The sequence below is a fragment of the Marmota flaviventris genome, chromosome 2, assembly GCF_047511675.1.
Source record: "Marmota flaviventris isolate mMarFla1 chromosome 2, mMarFla1.hap1, whole genome shotgun sequence".
NCBI lineage: Eukaryota > Metazoa > Chordata > Mammalia > Rodentia > Sciuridae > Marmota > Marmota flaviventris.
In genome coordinates this window covers 195,928,478-195,952,407 of record NC_092499.1, presented here as the reverse complement: position 1 = coordinate 195,952,407, position 23,930 = coordinate 195,928,478, and the positions used below count along the sequence as shown (strand labels likewise).

General features: G+C 60.1%; 1 protein-coding gene and 1 long non-coding RNA gene across 3 annotated transcripts in view; one reads left to right on the top strand and one right to left on the bottom strand.

Annotated features, from left to right (window-relative positions):
- Nucleotides 1-23,930, top strand: part of Bcas4 (breast carcinoma amplified sequence 4) — a 53,293-nt gene extending 29,363 nt beyond the window's left edge. The window contains exons 4-5 of one of the 2 annotated variants that reach the window (XM_071608991.1): nucleotides 1,001-1,135; nucleotides 20,477-23,930. In XM_071608991.1, coding sequence (XP_071465092.1) covers nucleotides 1,001-1,135; nucleotides 20,477-20,581 — 240 coding nt within the window. In that variant the 3' untranslated portion in view covers nucleotides 20,582-23,930. The remainder of the gene's footprint in view (nucleotides 1-1,000; nucleotides 1,136-20,476) is intronic. The other variant, XM_071608992.1, reaches the window with a different exon arrangement.
- Nucleotides 216-2,973, bottom strand: LOC139704785 (uncharacterized). The gene is made up of 2 exons (XR_011706785.1): nucleotides 2,395-2,973; nucleotides 216-554 (listed from the first exon to the last, which is right to left on the bottom strand). It is a non-coding gene; the product is annotated as an uncharacterized lncRNA (long non-coding RNA).

Here is a 23,930-nt window from a genome sequence, read left to right as displayed (position 1 = left end):
GTCCTCTGCACCTGCCTGGCCCCTGGAGCCTTCCGAATCCCAGTGTTCATCAACTATCAAAGTGAGCCTTGGGGCCATTCCTAAAAATGTGTGTGTGTGTGTGTGTGTGTATGTATATATGTGTATGTATATATATGTGTATATATATATATATATATATATATATATATATTTTTTTTTTTTTTTTAAAGAGAGAGAGAGGAGAGAGAGAGAGAGAATTTTTAAAATATTTATTTCTTAGTTTTTGGTGGACATAACATCTTTTGTTTGTATGTGGTGCTGAGGATCAAACCCAGGCCGCATGCATGCCAGGCGAGCGCGCTACCGCTTGAGCCACATCTCCAGCCCCAAATGTGTGTATTTTTTGCCCTGGGGATTGAAGCCAGGGCACTCAACCACTGAGCCACATGCCCAGCCCTTTGGATTTTGAGACAGGGTCTCACTAAGTTGCTGAGGGTCTTGCTGAGTTGCTGAGCCTGGCCTTGAGAACTTGAGATCCTCCTGCCTCAGTCATCCGAGTTGCTGGGATTACCGGTGTGCGCCACCATGCCTGGCTAAGAAATTCCGTTCTTAATGATCATTTTTTTAAAAAGGCTTTGAAATATGACAGACGTGCTTTGAGTGTCTTCTCTACTGCTTCCTGGCTATGTGACTTTGGTTGGGCAGGTGACCCAAACTCCCTGTGCCTCAGTTGTTCTCCTCTGTAAAATGGAGGCTAAAGAGAGGGTTCCTGTGGGAGAAAGTAGGAGAAAGCCACAGGACACCAGCAGGACCAGGCAGATCTGGCAGAAGCTGCCACCGTTACTGTTGGGGCATCTGCAAGCGTCTCCCCACCGAGCAGGCCTTGCCAGGCCCTGCAGGGAGGCCGCGGGGCCTGGAGGAGGGAGGCCGGGGCCAGTGGTCAAGGCCCTGGTGGCCCTGCCAGCTGAGGGAGCTCGACCAGGAATGTGCCCCAGGCCGCTGCAGACGTGGCTTCATGGACTCTCTGTCTCTCTGCCAGGCCTTCGTCAGGATGGTTGGGCACCACGCTGCCCTCCTGGAAGCCCACGTGCGTCAGGCCGAGCGGGACCACGGGGCCTTCCCGCAGGCCCTGTGGAGGTGGCTGGGCTCCGCCGGGTTCCCCTCCTTCAGGAATGTGAGTATCTGCCCCCCAAAGTGAGGAGGGCTTCTCCCTGCTTCCTCACAGACCCCCGAGCGGGGGAGAAGGCTCAGGAAGTAGAGTTCAAAGGGCAGTTTCCCTTCAGCAGACAGGAAGTGGTCTGCCTGGCCCCAGGGCTGGGGGGCGCTCACCTGGCTTCCCTTAGGCACGGGCCTCTCTGTGCCCTGCACCTCAGCTGCAGTGCTGTGCCTGCTCACACAATGCCCCCAAAGTTTATTAAGCGCCTACTGTTTGCCAAATTCTGTGCCCCACCTGGGATTACCACGGGAAGCAGAAGTAGCACCCCCCACTCTGTCCATATAAACTAAGGACGATGACCAGGGCCACGTCCAGGACGAGGCCAGGATGGGCCTCGTGAGACTGCGTGAGTCAGCCTGAAGCAGGCGGAGGAGCCCGGAAGGTGGCCGTGTGCAGAGGTTCCACATCCTGTTCTGACCTGGAGTCTCCCTACGACCTCCTGAGGATGGAAGGATCGTTGTGTCCCTTTTTCTGATGCAAAAATGGAGGCCAGATGGAACCTACAATGAAGACTTCACCATCACACATACCACCTACTGACCCTCAGGCCCAGGGGACATTCGTCCACCACTGGAGACAGTCGGTCAGTACATTATGGCCGGGGTGCTTTAGCCATGTGCCGTGGGGTCCCCGGGTGCTGATCAACACCCCTCAATGCGCAGCAGACTCCCGCCCTGCTGTCAGGGTGCTGAGCGCCCTGGGGTGAGCTGGTCTGTGCGCCGCTTAGGGCTCATGTCGGTGTGTCCTGTGCCACTTCCTGGGGCACTGGCTTCTCTCAGCGGCCTTTGAGAAAGGCCCCTTTGTTGTCACACCTGTCCTACAGTTGGGGAGACCCACTAAGGCCCAGGGACGGAGGGCTTGCCTGAGGACACTAGCTGTAGTGGCTGGGGCCTGGTTGACCTTTCCCGGCCTTGCCCCTGGGGACAGGCACCTGCCCCACCAGCTGCCTGTCGCCCTCTGTCTACAGCGCGCCAGGCCCTGAGGGCACCCAGTGTGCACCTCGCGCCCCTGCCCAGCTGTGGTGTCACCCACCCCACAGGGGAGCGGAGCCCCTCAGCAGCCCTGTCACAGAATTGGGCCTTTGTAGGCTCCCGGGGGCCAGGCTGCAGTGACTGTGAGGCCTGAGCTGTCCCCCGGTAGCCACACTCCGGGCCTGGGCCCCGGCTCCCAGCTCAGCTCCCTGTCGTCTGGCACCCGCCAGGGACACCTGCCCTCACCTGGCTGCCTCCAGAGCTCGGAGAGGGCTGCACAGTGGCCTCATGGATTGCAAGGTCCAGGGTCCCCTCTGGATCCCTCTGAGACGGAGTTCACACCACTTCCTGCCTCTCTCCAACTCCCGCCTTCTACCTTCCGATGACAATGAAGTCATGGGCTGCTTTTGTCCTGCCTTCCTTGAGTCACAGCGAACGTTCCTAGGTGACCAGGAGCCCAGCCTGCCCACTGACTGCTTTAGAGGCACACCATGGGGAGAGGATGGTGACCTCGGCATGGCCTCCTGCAGCCCTCTTGACAGCAGGTGCCGAGTGGGGGCTCTTGGCTCTGCCCTTCCCCTCCCCTCTAGTCCGTGGTCTGCAAGGTTTCACCGGCCTTCCACGGACAGACGGACGGGCCAAGGCTGCAGGGGGAGGTCAGTGCTAGGCTGGGAAGCCAGGCCTTTGGGTGCCCCAGCTGCTGCTGCTGCAGGGTCCATGGTGTCTGGACGGGCTGGGACCTGTTCCCGCTCACCTCCACCAGACTGCAGCGCTGGAGCAGGGGCCCAGGCCTACCTGTGGTGACTTGTTCCAGGAAGCTCGTCCCCAGGAGGTGAGTCATTCAGCAGCCGGGGCTGAACTTGGCCCCACCAGGCTCCTCTGGGGGAGGGGTGGGGAAGTGTGTGGGCCGGTTTCCCGGGAGCAGGCTGCAGGGGCCCCCCACCCCCTCTTTAAGTAGGTCTGCTCATTGCTGCTGCCTCAAAGGTGGGGGAACGAGGCCGGAGGGTCTTCTGGCCCAGGCAGGAGCGAGGTGCAGGGACCCAGGGCCCAGCTCTGCTCCCAGTGCTGAACTTGCCACCAGAGAGGAGCAGAACCTCCGGATGGCTCTTCTGTCCTTATTCCCAAAGCCAGGATTCCGCGTCTGGGATCTGTCCGCAGTGCCTTCCCGGGTGGCCTGCTGAGGCTCAGGCCTCAGGCGGGATTCACACCCAGGCAGCCTGAGGGGCCCAGGCAGGGTTGGGTCCCCTGGCTCATTTCCCTGGGGCTCAACTGTACCCCAGGGCTTAGCTCCTGCCCCCCCACCTCCCCACCCTGGAGGCAGGTCTTGCCCTGCGCCCCTCCCTGTGCCCCTCCCTGCGCTCCCCTTCCCCACGGCCCTCCCCCAGCAGGTGTGGGGACCCTCCTGCAGCCCAGAGGGAGAGGCCTCAGCCTTCACCCTGGAGCCTGCGGGCCTCTTGGGGGTGTCCGCCTTTCCTGCTCCTTCATCAGCTGGAAGGGGAGTTGGGGGTCGGGGACCGGGGACAGGGAAAACTGGTCTAGTTCTTTCCGACCCCAGCGCTGGTTCCCAGCCCCTCCTTCCCTCCCCTCCCTCCCTCTGCAGTTGCAGGGGGGAGGCCCGGGTCCCCCAGCGCCCCAGGCACAGAGTATGGAAGCCATCCCCCCCCCATCCCAGCACAGGGGTCCCGGCCCCCGGCCACCACCATGTGATCTGGGGCTGGGATAGGCCTGGGCGGCCCCGAGGGGTGTGATGGCCAGGGTTCCCTAGGGAGGTCCCCTGCTGAAGCCCGAGCTTCCCTCTGCCTTTGAGCCTGAGGGAGACACGCAGGGTCCAGTGGCCTGGCACGTGGCACCGAGGCACAGGAAGGGGCCCGTCCCCACTGCACAGTGGACATGCTCTCCTGGTCAGCAGCCCGTGTCCTCCTGCTGCCCCACGTCAAGGTCCAGTTTTCAATGATGCATCCGCACGGCCCCTCAGTGTGCGAGCCTCCAGCCAGGACCGACCTCCCTGTCCACCCCGGCCTCCATCCGCGAGATCTGCGAGATCTCTGATCTCCGGTCTCCGCCAGCGTTATCTCCTGGGCCCGAGGGCTTAGCTGTCAGCCTGTCACCTTGGAGGACAGCGTGTCTGGGGGGAGAATGTAGACGCTGACCGAATCCTAAGAACATCCGGTGGCCAGCTGCCCCCGGGGGCGCCCTGGCCTGCTGGTTGAGAGGTCGGAGAGCCCTGGGGAGGGGCCCTGGAGGCCAGGAGCTGGATGAGGAGGACACGCTGTCTGGGGCCAGGAGAGGGGTGCTCCTGGCAGAGGGACCTGCAGGGGCTCTGGGGCCACGGGGCTTGGCGCTTGTGCAATAGCAGGAAGTCCCCGCAGGCTGGCCCGGGGGCAGCGGGTCAGGGAGGTGGCAGGCGCCAGATCCTACAGGTCTAAGGCCACAGAGAGGAGTCTAGCACTGTCCGCAGGGGCCTGGGGAGGGTGTGTAGCAGGGTGGCTTGGTCAGCTCTGCTTGCTGATCCAAGGGGGCAGCGCACGTCACTGTCCTGTGAGCCTCAGATGTGGGAGCTGAGTGGCGCCGGCCGAGCCGTGGGGTGCTGTCCTGGGGAGTTTCCTCAGCCTGAAGGGTCCCTGCTGGGCCTTGAGCTCCGTGAGAGCCTCACCCCAGGGGGTCTGGGACCCTCTTCCCACCAGAGGGAGAAAAGAGCCCTGGGGGGGGCTCCAATCGAGCACCAGTGTCCCGGGCGCTGTCCCGAGGGAAGCTGCGGCCTGGCCCCGCACACCAAGCCCCCATCTGGAGGTGGCTCCAGACCTGTGCAGAGGGGACCATGGGAGACTCTGAACCCTAAGGGAAGCCTCAGCAGATGCCCCAGGCCTGTCCCAGCCAGGGCCCAGCCCTCCCTTGGCACACGCGCCCGGAGGCGCAGGGCAACCTGGCTAATCTGCCGCGAACCACTGTTTGTTTTCTGCGGGCCAAAGTGTCCACGAGGCGTCATCGGGATGGAGTTTTCCGATGGAGAGGAATGTGGTGCTTTCCAGGGAGGCTCTTGGGCTAATAGCGGAACCAAGTGAGGCTGCGTCCCTCCATCCTGCTGGGCAGATGGATGGCGTCCTGGCCTCCATGCCTGGCCCACCTGCTCACCCCTCCCCCAGCAGGGCCAGCAGGGGCCCGGGGAGGCTCAGACCTGCCCAGGACAGGCATTCAGAGGAGCTGGATGGAGAAGGAGCTGGGCCCCCAGGCAGGGCAGGGAGGAACCGCAGGAGATTTACCCACAGGTGCCCAGGGGGCCATCGGGTCACAGAAATGAGTGTCTCCAGCGCAGGGCAGGAGGGAGTACTGGGGCCGTGGCAAATTGCACCCCTCATCTAAGGGGTACAAATTGCTTGGCACCAGCCTTGTGTAATTGGGGACCAAAGGTGGCTAGATTTTCCTATTTGCGGGAGAGAGCTGGACATTTGGGGTTGATATGACTCTTCCAGTGTCTTAAAGTCAGCAACCAATTTTTCTAAATGCTAAACATCATGGGGAAAATCTGTCGTAGACATGGTCTTACTCAGCACCTTCCCCAGCTTTGCATTTTAGGTGGGCGACCTGTCCCCCTCAGGCAGGCCCCACCCATTTGGAGGCCTCTGAGACCAGGGAGGTGTGGGAGGGCTCTGCACCAGCTGCAGCGGGGCCCTGCAGCCTTTAGCAGGAGCCAAACTAAGAGCCGCCTGGCAGCCAGCAGTTTCATTGAGCATCTACTACCCAAGAAGGGCTTCCTGTGCCTGGCCTCAGTGTCCTATGATAACCCCCGAAGTGGACATCGTGTTCCAGTTTATAAGAAAGGGACCTGAGTATCAGAGAGTGTTGTCCACTTGCCCAGGGCCACACAGTGCAGGTTACAGAGCCTGGATCTGACCCAGCCTTGAGCTTGTTCTCTGTGTTTCTTCCAACCTGTCCTCTTCCCCTGGGCGGGCCGCAGCCCTGATGCCTGGGGTTGCAAACTAGAGATTCTCAGGCCAAATCGGCTCCAACCACACATGTTCTTGGCCTGCTTAATATGTGGATGTCTTTAATTTTAATTAACTGCCAGTATTTTTTGTTTATTGGGACTGGGGATTGAGCCCAGAGGTGCTTTACCGCTGAGCCACATCCCAGCCCTTTTTATATTCCTTTGAGACAGGGACTTGCTAAGTTACTGAGGCTGGCCTAGAATTTAGGATCCTCCTGTCCCGGCCTCCCTGGTAGCTGGGATGAGGCAGGTGCTGCTGGGTCTGCTCATTCCCTCGCCAGCATTTAGCCCAGCAGGTGCTCGGTGAGGGCATTCAGTGGCTGTTCAGAGGCCCCTGAGTCCTCCTGGCTTCAGACTTCTCTGGGGACATCTCCAGGCAGTAGAGAGCCAGCAGCGTCATCATGGGCTGGGACGGAGGCCCAGGTGGTCTGGGCAGAGGTGCCTAGGAGTTGTTGGTGGGTACCAAGTCTGGTGTCCCTCCCCTCCCACCCCTGTGGCCCCCAGCTCTGTCCCCTCCCTGCCCCATCCAGCCTGGAGCAAGGGGGCTTTGCCTCTAGGGTCACCTCCCCTCTGCAGGATGCTGAGGAGGAGCCTGGCTGGTTGGCTGGTGGCGGAAGGGAGCATCCCCGCCCCCACCAGACCCAGGGTCTCCAGGCGCCTTCTCCCTGCACACTGTGCAACTTGAGCAGGTGGCAGAAATTAACAGGACCGTGGGGGGCAGAGCGCCCCACCTGCCACCCCCTGCCAGGCGGCTCTGCTCTGCGCAATGGCCTCGCCCCATCACAGATATCTGGGGTGTGTGCTGGGGGTCAGGGCGTGTGCTGGGGGTCGGGGAGCATGTGCTGGGGGTCAGGGTGCCTGGCTGGCTCTCTGGTTCTGAACCTTGCGTTTTCCCGCGCAGCACTCTTGTCGAGGTCTTGGGGGGGGGAGGGGGAGGTTCCTTCTGACAGTGAGGAGTTTTTGGGGGGCTGTTAATGGAGGCCTACCTGGAAGCAGTGCGGGCGCCCAGGGCCGGGCCTGCGTGTGACCCTGCCGCCTGCCGCCCAGGGTCTAGGACCAGGGTCTCAGCTCCCCGGTCTGGTGGGGCCGCTGAGAACCCAGGCACAGGCCTCGCTGTCCGGTGGGCAGACTTCTGCCCTCCCCTGGGCAGCGCGCTGGGCCGCGGCCTGGAGACGGGAAACGGGATTCACTGTGCGCCCTTATGCGGTGCTGGGTGCCCCGGGCCCCTTCCCCACCATTGCTCCCTCGATCCTGAAGGGAATTGGGTTGCCATCATTGGCCACTGAAGTGTCACTGAGGCGGGCCCATGTGCCCCTGGTCAGCTGGTAGAGGTAACAGCAGGGGCCGAGGTGTCCCAGCACATAGTAGGTGCTCAGTAAGGACCTGCTGCTGGGACTGTTGTTGTGGACAGTTCCCATGTCAGAATTCCCCCAGAGTGAGCCCCCGCAGGAGCCGCAGAGGCCACCAGGTCCCACCAGCAGGAGGGGACAGGGCAGCTGTCCCCCACCAGCCACTGTCCCCCTGGATCAGCCTGTCCTGCTCCCACACAGCCAGCCTGGCCAAGGTGGTGGCGGAGGCAGGCCTCCTCGTGGCCCCGCCTGGGGGTGTGTCCTGGGACACTAGGAGATAGAGTCACACACCTGGGCACGGCCGTCAGGGGCCACCTTCACCCTGCCCACCTGGCCACCAGGCCTCCACCCCAGGCCCTGGCTCCTGCTGCGTGGAGACCTCTGCCTCTGCCGTCCCCGCACATCGGTGTCTTCCCTGCTGTCCTGTCCCCTGTCTGTCACCGTCACCGTCACCGTGCCTCTGCCCAGGTCCGTCTCTCCATCACTGTGTTTGCTTGTCTCGGCCTGTCCCTGTCTCTTGGCCGTCTCTTCCCGTGTCACACACACGCCACGCACAGGCGCTCTCTTTGTCCCCACCCCCATCTCAGCTCCTCCCGGGCCTCGCCAAGACCCCTGGGAGGAAGGAGACAGGGTGACCCGGTGGCCTCTATCATGGCAGAAGGAGCAGTGCAGGCTGAGGCGGTTCTGCCGCCAGCCCCTGGGCGGTGCTGGGTACCGCTGCCCTCTGAGCCTGTGTCCTCACCAGGACCAAGTGCCCCACAGGGGGCCCCTCAGGACACACGGGTGTGTGGTGAGCTCCTGGACCTGGGAGTGTCGTAGTCATGCTCTGAGTTTGCACCTAAGAAGAAATGATGGGTCAGTCCCTGCTGGGCTCAAGGTCCACCCTGAAAACAAGACTTCTGAGCTTTACAGGACCGTCCCTATCTGCTGTCACCCCACGGCGTAGTACCACACCAGGGCTCCTGGGCACTTAGTGCCCACGGACGGGCCCCTCCCTGTAGTGACTGCTGTTCTGCCTCCAGGAGTTGAGCCTGGCTGACGCACAGTGTGTCCACACTTCAGGACACCACGGGACCCCGTTTTTATCTATGAGTTTAAAGAAAGGGGGCTGGGGCGCAACTCCGTGGTCACACTCTTGCCTGCAGGAGACGCTGGGCTGCATCCCCGGCACCCCAAAATACCAACAAACACAGGCAGGACTCTTGGGGACAGTGACGAAGTGGGCTGCCTCCTGTGCCTGACAGAGCAGTGAGGTCGGGGAGGCCCAGGGATAGGTGAGGAAAAGACCCCGGGAGCGAGCGGCCGGGATGTGTGGGGGGGTCAGGCTGGGCAGCGGCTGGGCGGGGGCTGGGCCATGTGGACAGCAGCAGCAGGTCCTGGGTTCAGGCACAGAGGGGCAGATGCCCACGACGCTCAGCTGGAACAGCCCCTCTGGTGCCCAAGAAGCTCTTGACCTTGCTCTGCTCACAGTCCGGTCTCCGTGGGGAAAGGAACCACATCTCCTTAAGCGGTGAACACTTCCAGGTACCTGTTCTGGCAGATACTGTCACACCTTGTCACATTGCCAGGCCCACAAAGTCAAGGTCAAAGTTCCTGCTACTTGGGAAGCCCTAATGATTAACCCGAGAGCCTCAGGCAGAGGGGGAGATGCTGGTTTTAAATGGAGTGAGATTCGGAGCAGGGAGTGCAGGCTCAGGCCTAGCATCACAGAGCACCAGCTATGGGGGCTCTCCTTGGCCCAGAGTGGGGATCTCGGCCCCTGGCCTCCTTGCCCCTTCTGTCTGGCAGCTCTTGCCTGGGATGGAGCTGGTCCCAGAGCCCCCAGACAGTGCCCCTTGCAGTGCATGTGGAGGCAGGCAGGAGGGGTTCAGATGACAGTAGGTGAGTGTTCAGTACTTCAAGAGAGATGGGAGCCGGGCGCTGTGGCGCACACCTGTAATCCCAGCAGCTCAGGAGGCTGAGGCAGGAGGATTGCAAGTCAGAGGCCAGCCTCAGCAATTTAGCAAGGACCTGAGCAACTTAGCGAGACCCTGTCTCTAAATAAAAAATAGAAAGGGCTGGGGATGTGGCTTGGTTGTTAAGCATCCTGGGTCCTGGGTTCAATCCTCAGTACCAAAAAAAAAAAAAAAAAAGGGGGTGGGGGAGAGAAATGCAAGCGTGCAGCCGGGACCCTGCTTGTAGGGCTGGCAGTAGCCATGTTTGTGCTCCCGTCCCTCTGGAGCACCCAGGAGCCAGGCCTTCTGATTGACAGATGAGCCACGCCTCTTAGTAGCTAAGTAATCCTGGAGCTTTTAATTTTTGAGGGTCCAAGTTAGAATTGCAGTGGTGCTTGAGCTGACTCCTGTGGTGACCGTGGAGTTCGGGTGACCCACGTAAGAGCTGAGTGCATTTAACACCCAAAGGACAGTTTTACACCAGTGCACGGTGCTCACGGGCTAATGAGGACAGTTAAGGGAACGTGGACTCAGGAGCGGTGATAATGACACCAGCCCGTCTTCACTGAGCACTGTATCCGCCAAGCGCCTTGCAGCTCTGTGAGGGCAAGAGCTATCCCACCCTGATTTCCAGATGGGAAAACAGAGACACGGAGAGGGTGGTAACCTGGCCAAAGTCACACAGCTAGAGAGGGAGACTTTGCCATCTGAGGGTCTGGGACACAGTTCCTTGCACTGGAGGAAGGGACTCTGCTGTCATGTTGGCAGCTCTGTGTGGGGCTTTTGAGGGAATGTCCAAGTGCAAATCCGAGATCCCACTTCTGCTCCTACCCTCATCTGTCAGGGGATGGGCAGATGGGGGGGGAGAGTCCCTGAGGCTTGGCCCCAGGGTCCTCAATTGCCCCCCAAACCTCACTTCTGGCTCTGCTGAGAGCATCTGGGGAGCTCAGAGCAGGGTTTCTCCCTCTGCCCCTGGCCCACCCCTCCCCCCACATGCTTCTCCAGGCCTCTCAGGCTGCTCCCGGGCTGCTCCCTCACGGGGCCTCCCCAGCCCTGGGGCCAGGCTTAACTCCTTCCTCCACCGCCTTTCATCTCTGAACCACCTGCAGGAGCCAGGCTGCTTCAGGCCCTTGGGACACGGGACAGCAGAGCTGGGCTCCTGCTCCTGGTGCCGCGCACTGGGGGAGAGGAGGAGGAGAGGGTTATGGGCAGCTGGGAGATGGGGGGAGGAACCTTCCCGGGAGGTTGGTGGCCGAGGCCTGAAGTGGGCTGCAGAGGCCTGGGCACCGGGCTCTGGCAGCCAAAGGAGCAGAGTCCGGGTCAGTGTGAGGACTCGGCCCTGGAGGCTCCGGAGCACAGTCTGCCCTCAGTCTCACCAGGTGGCTCTGGCAGGGTACGCGTGGTGGGGGTCTGGGCTGGAGCTGCCCAGACGCCAGATGCGCCAGGGAGGGAGGCCGTGGGCTGGACTCGGTGGAGGTGACGGGAGGTGCAGGTGCTCAGTGACGTTCCTGACTGAGCTCGTCCGTGTGGCTGGGGTGGAGCATCTGCTCAGCAGCACCAGGCCCTGGGTCAGAGAAAGGAGTCCTCAAAGCAGAGCCGTGCGGTGCACTCGGCCTGTCCCCAGTGGTAATGGGCGTGAACCCTGCAGGATGGCCAGCCAGGACACTGACCTCACCCCACCTGTCCATCTTCCCCAGGCCTCCCCAGATTGATGTGTGGGTCTCCTGGGGGTCCCTCCCCTGCCTTCGCCTAGCTCCCTGTGCTTTGCCTCCCACTCTTCCTCACGGGGTTCAGGTCTCTGCCACCCCAGTCACGTGGCTGGGCAGCCCCAGCTCCGTGGGCTTCCCCTGCTGCCCTTTCATAGCAGGGCTCCCCTGTCCCCTTCCCCTCCCTGCGCAGCCCCTGGAAAGCCGAACCTGCCCTCCGCTTCTCAAATGTCGCCATTTCAAAAATGTTCTATAAATGGAATCATAAGAGCCCGTAACCTTTTGGGATTGGATTTTTTCACACCGTGTAACTCCCTGGAGATTGATCCAAGCTGCTGCGTGAACAGGAGTCTGGATGCTTCTGCAGGTGGAGCCAACAGGGCCTGGGGGAGGAGCAGGCAGTAGGTGGAGATCAGAGGGTGGAATGCAGGGCCAGAGGCATCCAGCCACCAGGCACCAGGGGTGGAGCGAGGGAAGGGGCGGGGCTAGAAGCCTGAGGACTGACCAGGCACTGGGTCATCAGGCCTGCACCTGCAGTGGGTGGCCCTCTAAGCAGGGCTTGCGGCAGTGGGGGGCTAGGCGGGCAGGGTCCCTGTGGTGGCCAGGGGCTGTGTGCTCATTCCCACCTCTCTTCACTGTGTCCGCCTCTCCACTGTTTCCATCCTGGACCCCTCCTCCTGCTTTGGGCTCTCCCTCCCTCTCCTCTCTCTCTGTCCCCCTCTCTGTCCCTCTCTCCCCCTCTCTCCCCCTCCCTCTCCCTCCCTCCATCCCCCTCCTTCTCTCTCCCTCCCACTCTGTCCTCCTATTTCCTCCTGATTCTCTTCAGATCTCCGTCCCTTGCTCCCTCTTTTCATTTCTCCCTCTCAAATGTTAACCCCCAACCTTGAAAACTGTCCCTTTGCATTCTTGGTGGCCCAGACTGGGGCAGCCTAGGACCTCAAGATCTTGTGACAGGGCCCTAGAGGCCGGAGCCCGGCGTCTCTGGTGAAAGGTGAGGCCGCAGAGCCAAAGGCCCCGGGCCCAGGTGGGAGCAGGACGGGCCTGGGGCCAGAGGCAGACCAGCCCCGCAGGGCACAAGCTTCTGGGGAAAGAGGGGGGTGGAGCAGAGGCCCCAGGGGCCTGGAGTGGGGAGAGGGGGTCCTGCTGCTGCACTGGGCAGGCTGGGGGAGGGGGCGTCTCCAGGCGGGGCAGGGCCAGGGCTGGTGGGCCCCTCTGGCTTTGCTGGAACAAAGTGGCCAACAACTGCCCACGTAGGGCACTGGTGGCTCCTCTGAGTGGCCTTGGGGCACCTAATGGTCTCCTAATGGCCCTTGCTTCCGGAGCACTGTATCCTGACGCTTCCCAGGCCACCTGCCAGGCCATCAAGTACCCGTGGATAACTCAGCACGGAAGTGCCAACCGAAGGGCTCTGAGGTGACAGTAGCCAGTTGCCAGGCCTCGGCCAAAGGTGGCTGTGGACTCAGGACAGTGATGTGGGAGCTGGGCACTGGCTGCACCTGGGTGTAAGGCTGTCCTCTGGGACGGTGGCAGATCTCACTTTGCCAGGGAGGCCACTGAAAGAGTGAGGCCCGTGGGCATGGCCACCCTGTCACCTGAGCTAGGAAGGACCTCCAGCCAGCTGAGATCCTGGCCACTCGGGAGGCTGAGGAAGGAGGATGGCAAGTCTGAGGTCAGCCTGGGCCACTTAGCGAGACTCTCTCAGAATAAAAAGGGCTGGGGACGGGGTTTAGTGGTAGAGCGCCCAGCCTCAACCCCCAGTGCCAGAGAGATACGAGGACTCTTCTCCACGTGTGGAGGGTGGTGGGTCACCCCGGCTCCGGCCAGATCCCCTACAATGTGCCCCCAAATCCCACCACCATTTTGGCCTCACCCTTTGGCCCAGGGACTTGTCTCAGCCAGAAGCGCTGGTCCCCTAATGGCGCTTGCTCCAGGCCACGTGTTGTCCACTGAGCCCTCCAGAGGAGGCCTCTGGAGTGATGGTGCGGGGTGAAGACCCCAAGGACACAGATCCTGGTTTACAGTTCAGTTCTGTCACTGACACTGGCTAAGGAATTTCTGGGGCCCAGTGCAAATGACAGTACATGGTCCCTTGGTCACAGAATGTCAAGACAGTGCCGGCACTGCCCAGACCAGGGACCAGGCCCATGTGACTGCGCAGCCCGCAGTCCTGGGGCCCACCCTGCGACCCACCCCGGAGACCACGAACCTGCTTGAGGGAGGCCCTGCACCCGCCTGAGTTCCCACACCTGCAAACGGGGTCAGCGCCAGGCTTGACTCTGGGCGCGATGTGGCTGGTATCAATAGCGCGTGTGACCACTGTTTCCTTGGCACGTTGCATAGGCCACCGGGGTGTGCACGTCATTTATTTTAAAATGACGTTTTTACTTGCATAACTTCGGATCTACAGAGACTCGCAGAGACACCACAGAGGGTTCCACGCGTGGTCCCCCAGGTCCAGTTTCCCTGTTGTCGTCATCTTAGATCCTGGGACAGCTGTCAAAACCAAACTTAGCAAGGCTCTAAGCAACTCAGTGAGACCCTGTCTCAAAAGATAAAAAGGGCAGGTGGAGTCAAATATATGGGGTGCGAGGGGTGAGGGGAGTTGAGGCTGGCCTCAATGGCTGGTCGGGACCATCTGGGTACACAGAGGTTCTGCTCAGGAAGTAAAATGTGACAGTGGCCGGGTCTGCAGAGTCTTTGCTTCCTCATTTGTAAAAGGCTCTGTGACACCTGCAGATCTGGGTCTTTGGAACAGGGTGCTCCACAAAAAAATCGAGGCATGTAATGACACGGGATCACACAGTTACAGTCTGGGCCCGATGGTGAGAGGTGAGTGACATCCAGGCATCTTGAGGCCCCACGGGGTGACACAAACCATCAGCTGCAGGAGGGGTGAGAATCCAGGAGCGGGTGTGGGGTGGGGATCAAGCACAGACAGCACCGTCCCTCAACCTAGGTCAGGCTCTGGGTCAGAGCGGGTGCCCCAGGGAGCCCTGGTCCTGGGTACTTGGGGCCTGTAACCCCGCCTCCCCGCAGGCTGTCTCTGTGGGAGCTGGATTGGCGGCCAGCGTCCTGGCAGAACTTCCTCCGATCCTCCTCTGCTGGTTTCCATGTTGACGCTCCTTCCCTCCAGCTGAAAGCAGGGTCTGTGGGGATCCAGGAACCTTCCAGATCTGTTGCCAAGGGCTGGCCTTGCCTTTGCAAGGCTGCCCAGCTCATCCTGACTGCGGGACCACTTGCCACCCGCTGCCACTCTGGGAGCCCCCAGCCCCATGCTTCCGTCACTAGGGTCTCTGTGGCTCCACTTCCACTCGCTGCTGTGGTCACTGGGTCAGGCCAGGCTGGGCAAGAGGGCTCGGGCGGAAGGGGGCTGGCTCTGGGAAGCTGGCCAGCCCAGCCCTGGGGCAGGATTGGACACGCTGGGGCCGCTTAGGGAGAAAGGGGAGGGCTCTGCTCACAGCTGTCAGCGAGCTGGAAGAGGTGGGCCCTGGCGGGGACACTGCAGGCAGGACAGGCGGGCACCGCCCAAGGTACAGAGAGCCCTGAGCCAGGATGGAGAAGTGAGGCCAGCCCCGGGGCAAGCCCTGTGCACTGGCCAGGGCAGTGGCTGCAGCCAAGCCTCAGAGGAGCTGGTTTGAGTCCCAGCCCAGCCATTACCGGCTGAGTGACCCTGGCCCCTCCACGCCTGCTCTCCATGAAGGGGGCGTTGTCACAGCCTGTTGCTCCTGGGCTCCTGTGAGCACCAGAGGACACATTGGGGTAAAGGGCAGCAGTCACTTGGTGTGGTGGTTGGTGGTGGCCCCCAGCTGCACCACCACGCTCACAGGGCCCAGGATTCAGCCTTGGAAGCAAAGGCCTTGCATGTCCTGCATCCTCTAGGCCTGAGGGAGCACCATGGGCCTGCAGCCACCCCCAGCCCAGTGCTCAGGGTCCGCAGGGCCTGTGGGTGAGAGAGCCAGGCAGGGGGGAACGTAGCTCACTGGATGGTGCATGTTCTATCCAAGGGCCATCTCTCTCCACCCTGCAGGAACGTGGGCCTACCGTAGCTGAACAGCTCATTTTTTTTTTCTTTAAGAGAAACGAGCACTTTATATCTATCTGAAATACCCCAGTTCTTAGTGTTGGCAATGAACTCAGTTTTAAATGTGTGTGCAGTCAGCTGCTGACCAGGGTCACCAGGCTGAAGGGAACTTGGGCCCTGCCAAGGGCTCACCCAGTCCTGCTCAGCACTAGGCTCGGTGCTGGGCTGCACAGATGCTGGAGCTGGGTGGGCCTGGGATTCAAATCCCAGCTCTGCCAATTCTTAGGGGGGCGGTTTGTGACCAAGTGACTCTGTCTCAGTTTTCTCTTTTGCAAGATGGGATTAAGGACTTCCGCCTCTTGGGGCTGGGAGGCTGTGGGTGGTCAGGGATGACCTGGGACCCTCAGGAGCAGGCCTTTGGGCTGCAGTGCAGTCTGCTTCCTTTGGGGCAGAGGGTGCTGGGGCCAGTGGCCTGCAGTGTGCACCTCCTGTCTGCTCGGAGTGAGCCCTGACAGGCTGGGCTCACAATGGTGACCCAAGAGCCACCAGCCAAATGAAATTCAGGCCCAAGGACACTCAGCAAGGCAGACCTGGCCACACACCTGGCAGCCTAGGGCTGGTGGCCAGCTATGCAGTGTCCTCTGTATGGGAAATGTGGGCAAGAGTTTGTCACTTCTGTTTGGGAGGACAGATTTAGTTCAGAAGTTTGGGATCAGATCTGGCTGCCATTATTTTTGTGGATAGTTTTATCTGAATGGCACGTGTCCTCGGTCCATCTATTGTTCAGGCTGCTCTTGTGCCACAGAGCAGAGCAGGGTAGTCGCAGCAGGCCGTGGGGGCCACAGCCTAGAATATCGACAGTCTGGTTCTTTACAGAGAAGTTACTGACCCTGGCCTGCACCAGTCCAGGGCTGGGATGCGCACGCAGGCTTTGCTGCGGGTAGATCCAGGGAAGGGACAGGACTTGCGAAGGGCCGTGAAGGGCTTCTGGAAGCAGGTGTGGGTGCAGCACAGGGCAATCCAGGCCCCTGATGTCGGTGGGCTTGGCTTCAGGGCAGATGGTGGTCTAACAGGGGCTTCAGAAGAGGGGCTCTAGCCCAGCTGGGGCGTGAGGTTTCACCTTGTGACGTGCTATGACAGCCATTGGGGTCTTTGTCAGAAAGAAGCTGCTTGGTGGTGCAGACTGCCAGGGGAGAGGGAGGAGGGGCTCGGACATCTGCCAAAAGCAGCAGGTTACAGACATGGGGAAGATCTCAGGGCAGCTGTTCCTCAGCGACCTTGGGCCACCAGGGACTATGGGTCCCGAGCTGCCAGATGATTTTCCAGGAGAAATCTGCAGTCTGGTTTTCATGGAAAATCTGATTTTTTACAGTTGGCAACTGGTTTGACTAGATCACCAAGCAGACAGCATGCGTGCCCCTGGCTTGCGGCTGCAGATTGGGAGCTGGGGTTTCCAGGGCCGAGGGGGAAGTGACATGGGAATGGCAGAGGGTCCAGCGAGCCTCTTGCAGAAGACTGCAGGCGGGCTTCAGGCCCCAAACAGAGGACAGGAGGGGCTCTGGGCCTGGTGCAGGCTGGGTAGGAGGTCAGGGAGCAGGGCTCAGGCTTCCTGTCTTGATCTCCATCCCTGAGCAGCGGAGCATCCCTGCCTGCAGGCTGGGAGGTGGGGGTGGGGAGCCAGATCGTGGGATACCTCTGCTTACCTGGCTGACCTCAGGGGGCCTAGTGACCCCTTGGAGGACTCTGAGGGTTCCTCTGAGGTTCTCAGGGGTGCAAAGTGCAGGCAAGACTGTTTGGGGCTGAGTGTGCTGCTCTGTCCTCAACAGCCTGTGGGTTGATGGGCAGAGGCTTGGCCTGGAGCTGGGCCCCAGCTGCCTAGTCCCCTTGCTCCTGGGACCTCTGAGACACGGAGAGACCTTGTCTTGCAGGTTGCCATGGTATCCAAGAGCAAACGGGCGTGGTTTCCGGTGGCATCTGGTGTGCGAGTGACTGGGGTCTTGCTCCCCATCCCGGGAAGCTGTGTGCATGCACCTCCGCAGCTTCAGAGGGGTCTGCCTGACTTTCAGCCTCACAGCCCTGCCCCACCTGCAGACTCGGGAGGCTGCCCTAGGTCCCCGGCGGGCATCGTTAGGGATGGCTATTGTTGTGGCAGGATTCGAGGTTTCAGTGACGGCAACCTGGTCAACAGGGCCGAAGCGAGGAAGAAGATGCCCTGGCTCCTGAGCAGAAGCCCCGGGTTATTTCAGCCTCAGGCAGCACGGGTGCCCCATCGCCCGGTGTGGGCTTCGCGCACAGCCGGGGCCCAGGGCGGGGGCAGGAACAGGCCTCGGGGCAGGTTCGCGGCCCTTCGCAGGAACCCGGCGGAGAGTGACTTCCACCGCCGCAGAGACTCCCAGGGGCGGTTCTCATTGGCTGCTTGGGTCACGTGCGTGGGCCTGGCCCAATCGTTGTGGGCGGGGGGCGGGCCTTGGCTGGGTGGGTCCTGCTGCTGGCCCGGTAGCGGGGCACCTGGCATCCCTCAGGAAAATGGGGATGCCAACACCGGAAGGGGAGTGGACAGGCCGAAATGGCCCCCACCCAGGCGGACCCCCGCGCCGGGCCGGCCTTCCCTCCCCACACCGCGCGGCCGAGGCCGCCGCCTCCGCAAGGCTCCCCCTCCCAGAGCCTCCCCTAGATGTCAGGGCTTGGTCCTGGGTTGAAGGGAGCGGTGCCGGCCTCCGGGGCCTTTCTTGAATGTTCCAGGCGGCGACCTATTCGAAAAAAGAGACCCAGCTTGTCTGGAGTGGCTTCTCTCCTGGAGGCCCTGTGGGTGCCTCGAGGTCACACCAGAGAAGGGGCTCTGTCATGACCTGTCCGACCGGTGCTGGCACCGTGCTCACCTCCCCAGCGTCCCCCTTTCCTGGCTCCCCTCCTTCTCCAGGAGAGATGCCCGGGGACTCTCCTGCACCAGGTCTCAGGGCCTAGGATTGCATCCTAAGCTACCGGGGCCTCCCCTTCCCCTTGGCTCCTTCATAATCATATGGATTTTCCTCCTGTTTTGAAAGCCGTCTCCTTTAGTAGATCCATTTCCAAAGGAACAGGGGGTTTCCTGCAGAGGCCACTTGGTAGGGCTGAGACATTGGCTCAGGCCTGGCCTGGACACTGACCCTTTGTGGACTCTTTGCCATGCCTGGGTCCTAGAGGTCAGGAGGAGATAGGCCATGTCTTTTCAGGATTGCAGAATGCTGTTGGCTCAAGTTCTACACCTGGGTGAAGACTGACATACCAGTTACATTTCCCAGAACCTTCCGCCAGGGCCAGGGCCAGGGCCAGGAGGAAGAGGTGCAGACACCCTCAAACTCGGGTCCCCACTGCTGCCCCACTTGGGCTGCACATGGTCCTTGAGGGCTCACTCCCCAGGTGCTGCAGGGATACCTGTGTCCACTGATTCACCAGGGCAGGAAGTAGCCAGGGAAGTTTCTGGGAGAAGAGGGGCAGGTGGAGATGGGCCCTGCCCTCCTACCCACAAGCAGCCCACGAATGGCTGACTGAGGATTGGCTGAACGGAGTGTTCTTTTTGCCTCCTGTGAGGCTGACCCTTGGCCAAGGTGGATGGCTTGTCCTGGTGTTTCAGAGGTCAAGGTGTTGACACAGGCAGATGTGAGGTCCCTAGACACCAGGGTATGTTCTTCCTTCTTTAGAATCCTTGGATGGGTCACGTGCATGGGCCTGGCCCAATCATTGTGGGCGGGGGCGGGCCTTGGCTGGGGTGGGTTAGAGGCAGAACCTGATCACACTCACCTGACGGGACACCTTTGACAGCCTCCTCTCTCCCCTGCTGCCTGTTCTCATTCTGCTCTTTGAAAAACATACCTAAGTGTACACACAGACACACACCTACGCACAGACACACACACACACACACACACAGACCCCATCTTGCTTGGTAGCTTCCACCGCTGAGTTATATCCCAGCCCTCGTGTAGTCCTTGCGAAGTCTCCCTGGGGCTCGTGGGTCAAGTTCTCTGCGTGGCCGCCAGGAGCCCGTGTGATCTGCCTGCACTCACACGGCCCACTCTAGCCAGAGGGGCCACCTCCCCAGCCACCTCCATGCCCCCCTTGGCGCGTGCTGTTCTCCAGCCTGGAGTGGACCACCCACCGCTCCTGCTCCCTTCCTCTAATTCCCGGTGCATTTCTGCTGCTGTCATCCTACATGACTCAGCCTCGGGCACCCCCAGCCCCTCCAGGGAGAACTGGCCCCTTTCCTGGTCCCCAGGCCTTTGTGCCTTGTCATGTACTCGTGAGATGGGGGAGGGGATGGGCCTGGATGAGAGGATGACTTGGGTCATCTTGAGTCTGGGTTTGCCTGCTGTCCTGCTGTCTGTGTGGGGCACAGTGAGGGTACAGCCATCGGTCACTGTGGGCTGGCTGCGTCTTTGCCTGGCATCTCTGGCTGCAGCTGCAGGCTGGAGGGTGCAGAGGTGACCAGGAGCTGGAATGGCCCGGAGCTTTGGGGAAGGGAGAGGGTGGCGAAGGGGTCTGCTGCCTCTGTCCCCCTTGACCTTACATGCCTGCCCATCTGCTGGGGCCCCAGGGAGCAGAGCCTGGTCCCATGAAGACGCTCCTTTCCTTCCTGGCAAGCCTCAGTCATTGGGGTCAGCCTCATTCTTCATGAGAATCACAGGAGCCTCGGACACCCCAAGGCCAGGCCTCACCCAGATCAGTGATCCCAGGCTCGGGTGTGGAGCCCAGGCCCCAGGACTTCATAAAACTCCGGGAGAGTCCAGTGTCTGGCCGAGCCTGACCCCGGTTGGGGGTGGTCCTGCCCGATCCTGGCTTTCCCTGGGTCCCTCCAGCCGGCTGGGGCAAGTTGCTCAAGGGGACCCTCCCTTCCCAGCCTTGGCTCCGCGCAAGTGCCCCCCAGGAACCAGGCCGTGAGCTCGTGAGAGGCGCTGGCGTGTCGGCACCAGGTCCAGGTGGCGTGGATAGGCACGGGGCTGGCGAGCAGCCCGTCTCCACTGGTCACGCTGCGTGGGCTCTGGGCAGGCCCCGTGGAGCTGTGGTCCCGTGGTCACCACGGCAGCGCTGGCCCATGGCCGCCAGCTTGCTTTCGAGGGTCTTCCCTGCAGGGTCTCCTGAGCCTGATCTCAGCACCTCAGCGGCCTCTGCTGTGGAGACGGTGCCCCCCTGGCGGACTGGGTCCCCTTCAGGTGGTGGCTTTGGCTGTCACAGGCAGTGCTGCCAGAGGGCAGGGACGCCTGGCCATGGGAGGCTCCCCTGGGGGGTGGCTGGAGTTCCCGGGTCTCCAGGGATGGCTGCCAGGCGCGACAGAGCCTCTGCGTTTGTCATTGCAGGCACCACCCGGGCCAGGACCCCCTGCGTCTGAGCTGCCCGCGCTCTACAGGACTGAGGACTATGTTCCCGTGGACGCCCCGGAGGCGGAGCACCAATCCCGCTGAGCCTGTCACAGTCCCCTCGAGGGGGTGAGGCTGGGTCCCAGCATTTGGATTTCCTCTGCTTTTGTTGTTATTGATTTTTTGCATTTCTCCCTGAGGGGCCTGGGGCAGCCATGTCTCGGATCCGGTGGCAAGGGTGCCGCCTGCTGCCTGCTATTTTAAGGGATGAGGTGCTGGGTGGGGCAGGCTGTGCCGGGAACCATGGGCTGCAGTGCGGGCATGTGGCCTGCAGACCCCATGTCCCCAGCCCTGCCCGGCATCCCAGAAAGGTGTGGGCGCTCACTTGTGGTCCGCTGGGAGGACAGTGGGGATGTCAGTTTCTTTTTCGCCCCTCTGAATTTTCTTGGAAGCTGCCCCTGCGCAGTCGGCTTGCTCTAGGCCCCTGGCTGAGGGGAGGCTGCAGAACCAGAGGCCAGGGGACAGCCAGGCCCCTGAAGGTGCATTTCTTTTCCTTTCTTCAAAAGACAGCTTCCTGGTGTTGTCTGAGTTCTCCAGGTTCTGAAATCCTCAGGGCCCAGCAGACACGGCACCCCTCACACTGCAGTGCAGGGTCAGAATGTCAAGGAAGCGTGAATCTGACAAGATGGCCCTGGACAAGCAGGAACGAGTTGGGTGGTGCTAATGTTTGGGAAATCTCTGGAATTAAAAGATAGAGGTGGGTCCTGTGTTTCAGGAAGAGTCAACATTTTTCTCTTGGGGCCACCTTTATGGAAGTATAACACACATTATAGAAAGGGGCCCCTGTGCCAGGCACTGTGGTGCAGGCCTGTACTCTCAGCGACTTGGGAGGCTGAGGCAGGAGGATCACAAGTTCAAGGCCAGCCTCAGCAAATTATCAAGACCCAGTCTCTAAACAGTCTCTAAATAAAAAATGAAAAGGGCTGGGGATGTGGCTCTGGGTTACACACACACACACACACACACACACACACGAGAAAAAAGAACAAGGCACCTTAGTGTGGAGCACTAGCTGCCCACACGTGGAACACATTTGTGCAGCCCGACCAACGCTGCCAGCACCCAGAGCCCCCTGAGGCCCCTTCCTGACAGTGCTCCCCACAGGCTGGGTGTCCTCCTGTGCTGGCCTGGAGGCTGGAGGGCACATGCACCCAGCACGTTGGCTTTGTCACTGGACCTGGATCTGCAGGAGTGTCCCTGCTGCCCCGGGTAGCTGCAGTGGCCATGTTGTATGGATTGAGGCTGCTTTTAACGAAGAAAGCCTCACACTCTCCGCACCCCCGTCTGCCCAGGGACAGTGGATTGGATGGGAAGCTAATGTTTCAGACAAGCAGTTAGACACCACTCTCGAAGGCTAAGTACAGACACCAGCCTTCTTTCCCCTTCCAGGGCCTGACCCAGGGACCAGGGAGGGCTGGAAGGGATGCCATGTGACCGAGCCATAGCAGTAGAAGGTCCTAAAACAGAGACAGGCAGGGCCTGGCAGGAGGGGATCCTGCGGGCGGCGCCTTGTTCTGTGCACAGCTCAGCTGTTGGGCCGAGCCTCGCTGCTTCCTGGCCACAGCCTCCTCTTCAGGATGACCTATGATAATGGCTCCTGCCCGCTGGCTGTGGTGTGTGCTCGCCCAGCGCCAGCAAGGGTGGCTATGTTGTGGTCAGTGGGCTCAACAGGGAGGACTGTGTGCTGTTTCTCAGGTGAGCAGTGGCACCCAAGGGTCTCAACAGCGAGTGGCTTAGGGACTGCCCTTAAAGGTCACAGAACAAGTCGTGGAAGGGTGAGGTGCTAAGATGCACCAGTTTTCTCGGAGTCTCCGAGGACTTTCCCCAGTCAGCGAGGAGGGTGAGGTCACATGAGAACGTCTGTGTGGAAGAGGCCACCAATGACCTGCAGGTGGCTGTTCCAGTTTCCTGGTGTTGAATGGCAAAAGGACACCTGGGGAGAGGGAAGCCAGGACATGGAGCCCGCCAGGAATCCCAGCCCAGTCCCTCCAGCTCCAGGGGCCCTGGCCTGGTGCAGGCCCCTGGTGTGTCCACTGTCAAGTGAGTGGAGTCCTTGACTGCCCACTTCCACAGGCCCCCTCCCAGAGCAAGGGCCACTGCAGCCTGGGACAGGTGACTTTGTCTGTGGCTCTTCCTGTACAAGATCACCAGTAGAAAGGTCACTGCAGATTTTCACAAGAGCAAGGCTCCTGGGTCAGCCACCTCTCCACTTTCCTAGGGTGTGGACTTCATGTCCATCCAAGCAAGAGGTGTCCGGAAGGCCGCTCACAGGGTCGGATCTGGTGGACAGAAATGTGTGGTTGGCTCTGAACTCTATTTTAGAGTGTTTTTCTGTTGGGACAACTGGATAACCATCTGGAAAAAATAAAGGGAGCTCCACACCTTACTCAGCACGGCTGGCACAGTTCCCGAATCCCAAACGGATCCAGGAGCTGAATGTATAAAGGCATCTAATTAGGAAGTAGGCAGATACACTGGAGAGGGGACAAAACCCAGAAGCCATAAAGGAGAAAATTTTGATTATACATAAAAAATCAAAACTTTTGCCTAGTAACACAAAAAGAAAACAACCAAATAAATCCACACAGAAAACAACAAAAATACTCAGTAAATTTAAGACAAATGACAAATTGGGAAAAATGTTTGCAACTCAGTTGTAAAGGAATAATCTCCCTAATATGTAAATAGCACTGAGAGATAAATAAGAAAAAAATGGGCAAAGGGTATGAACAGGCATTTCATAGAAAAGAAAATGCAGGTGTTTAAACATGAAAAGACACTCAACCTCAATGTATTCCAATAAGTAGGAGAGAATAGTGGAACTACTCTGAGGGGGTGTGGGTGCAGCTCAGTGGTACAGTGCTTGCCTAGCACGTGCAAGGCCCCCCATGGGTTCGTTTCCCAGTCCTGCCAAAAAGGAAAAAAAAAAATTTCTGGAAACTTTGCACATATCAGGTTGCATTAGAATCTTTAATGACACTGCTGGAAAACTCGTAGACAAACATGCTTTCTTAGGCCTCAATGCTATCAAAATAAGATGTGTGCTCAGACCCAGTCCTGCAGCTCTCAGAACCCAGATTCTACACGAGAAAGACATCATAAAGCACGACGATGGCCTCTTCGTTGAAATAGCACACAACTGGGCAGAACTCGAGCATTCCTCAGGCATTGGCTTTGCATGTCCCCACTGTGGAACAGGAGCAGGTTGTAAAGATGGATTGATTGGGAGTTCCTGTGAGTCGGCATGGAGACGTCGCCAAGATATGAAAGCCAAATGCAGAGAAATGTCCATAATATGCTACCATCTGTGCAAAAATGAGAGGCATGAAAATTCTCAGGATAAATAAAAACTGGAAAACAGGGCGTGTGGGGCGAGAGCATCCTTTCCACTGTA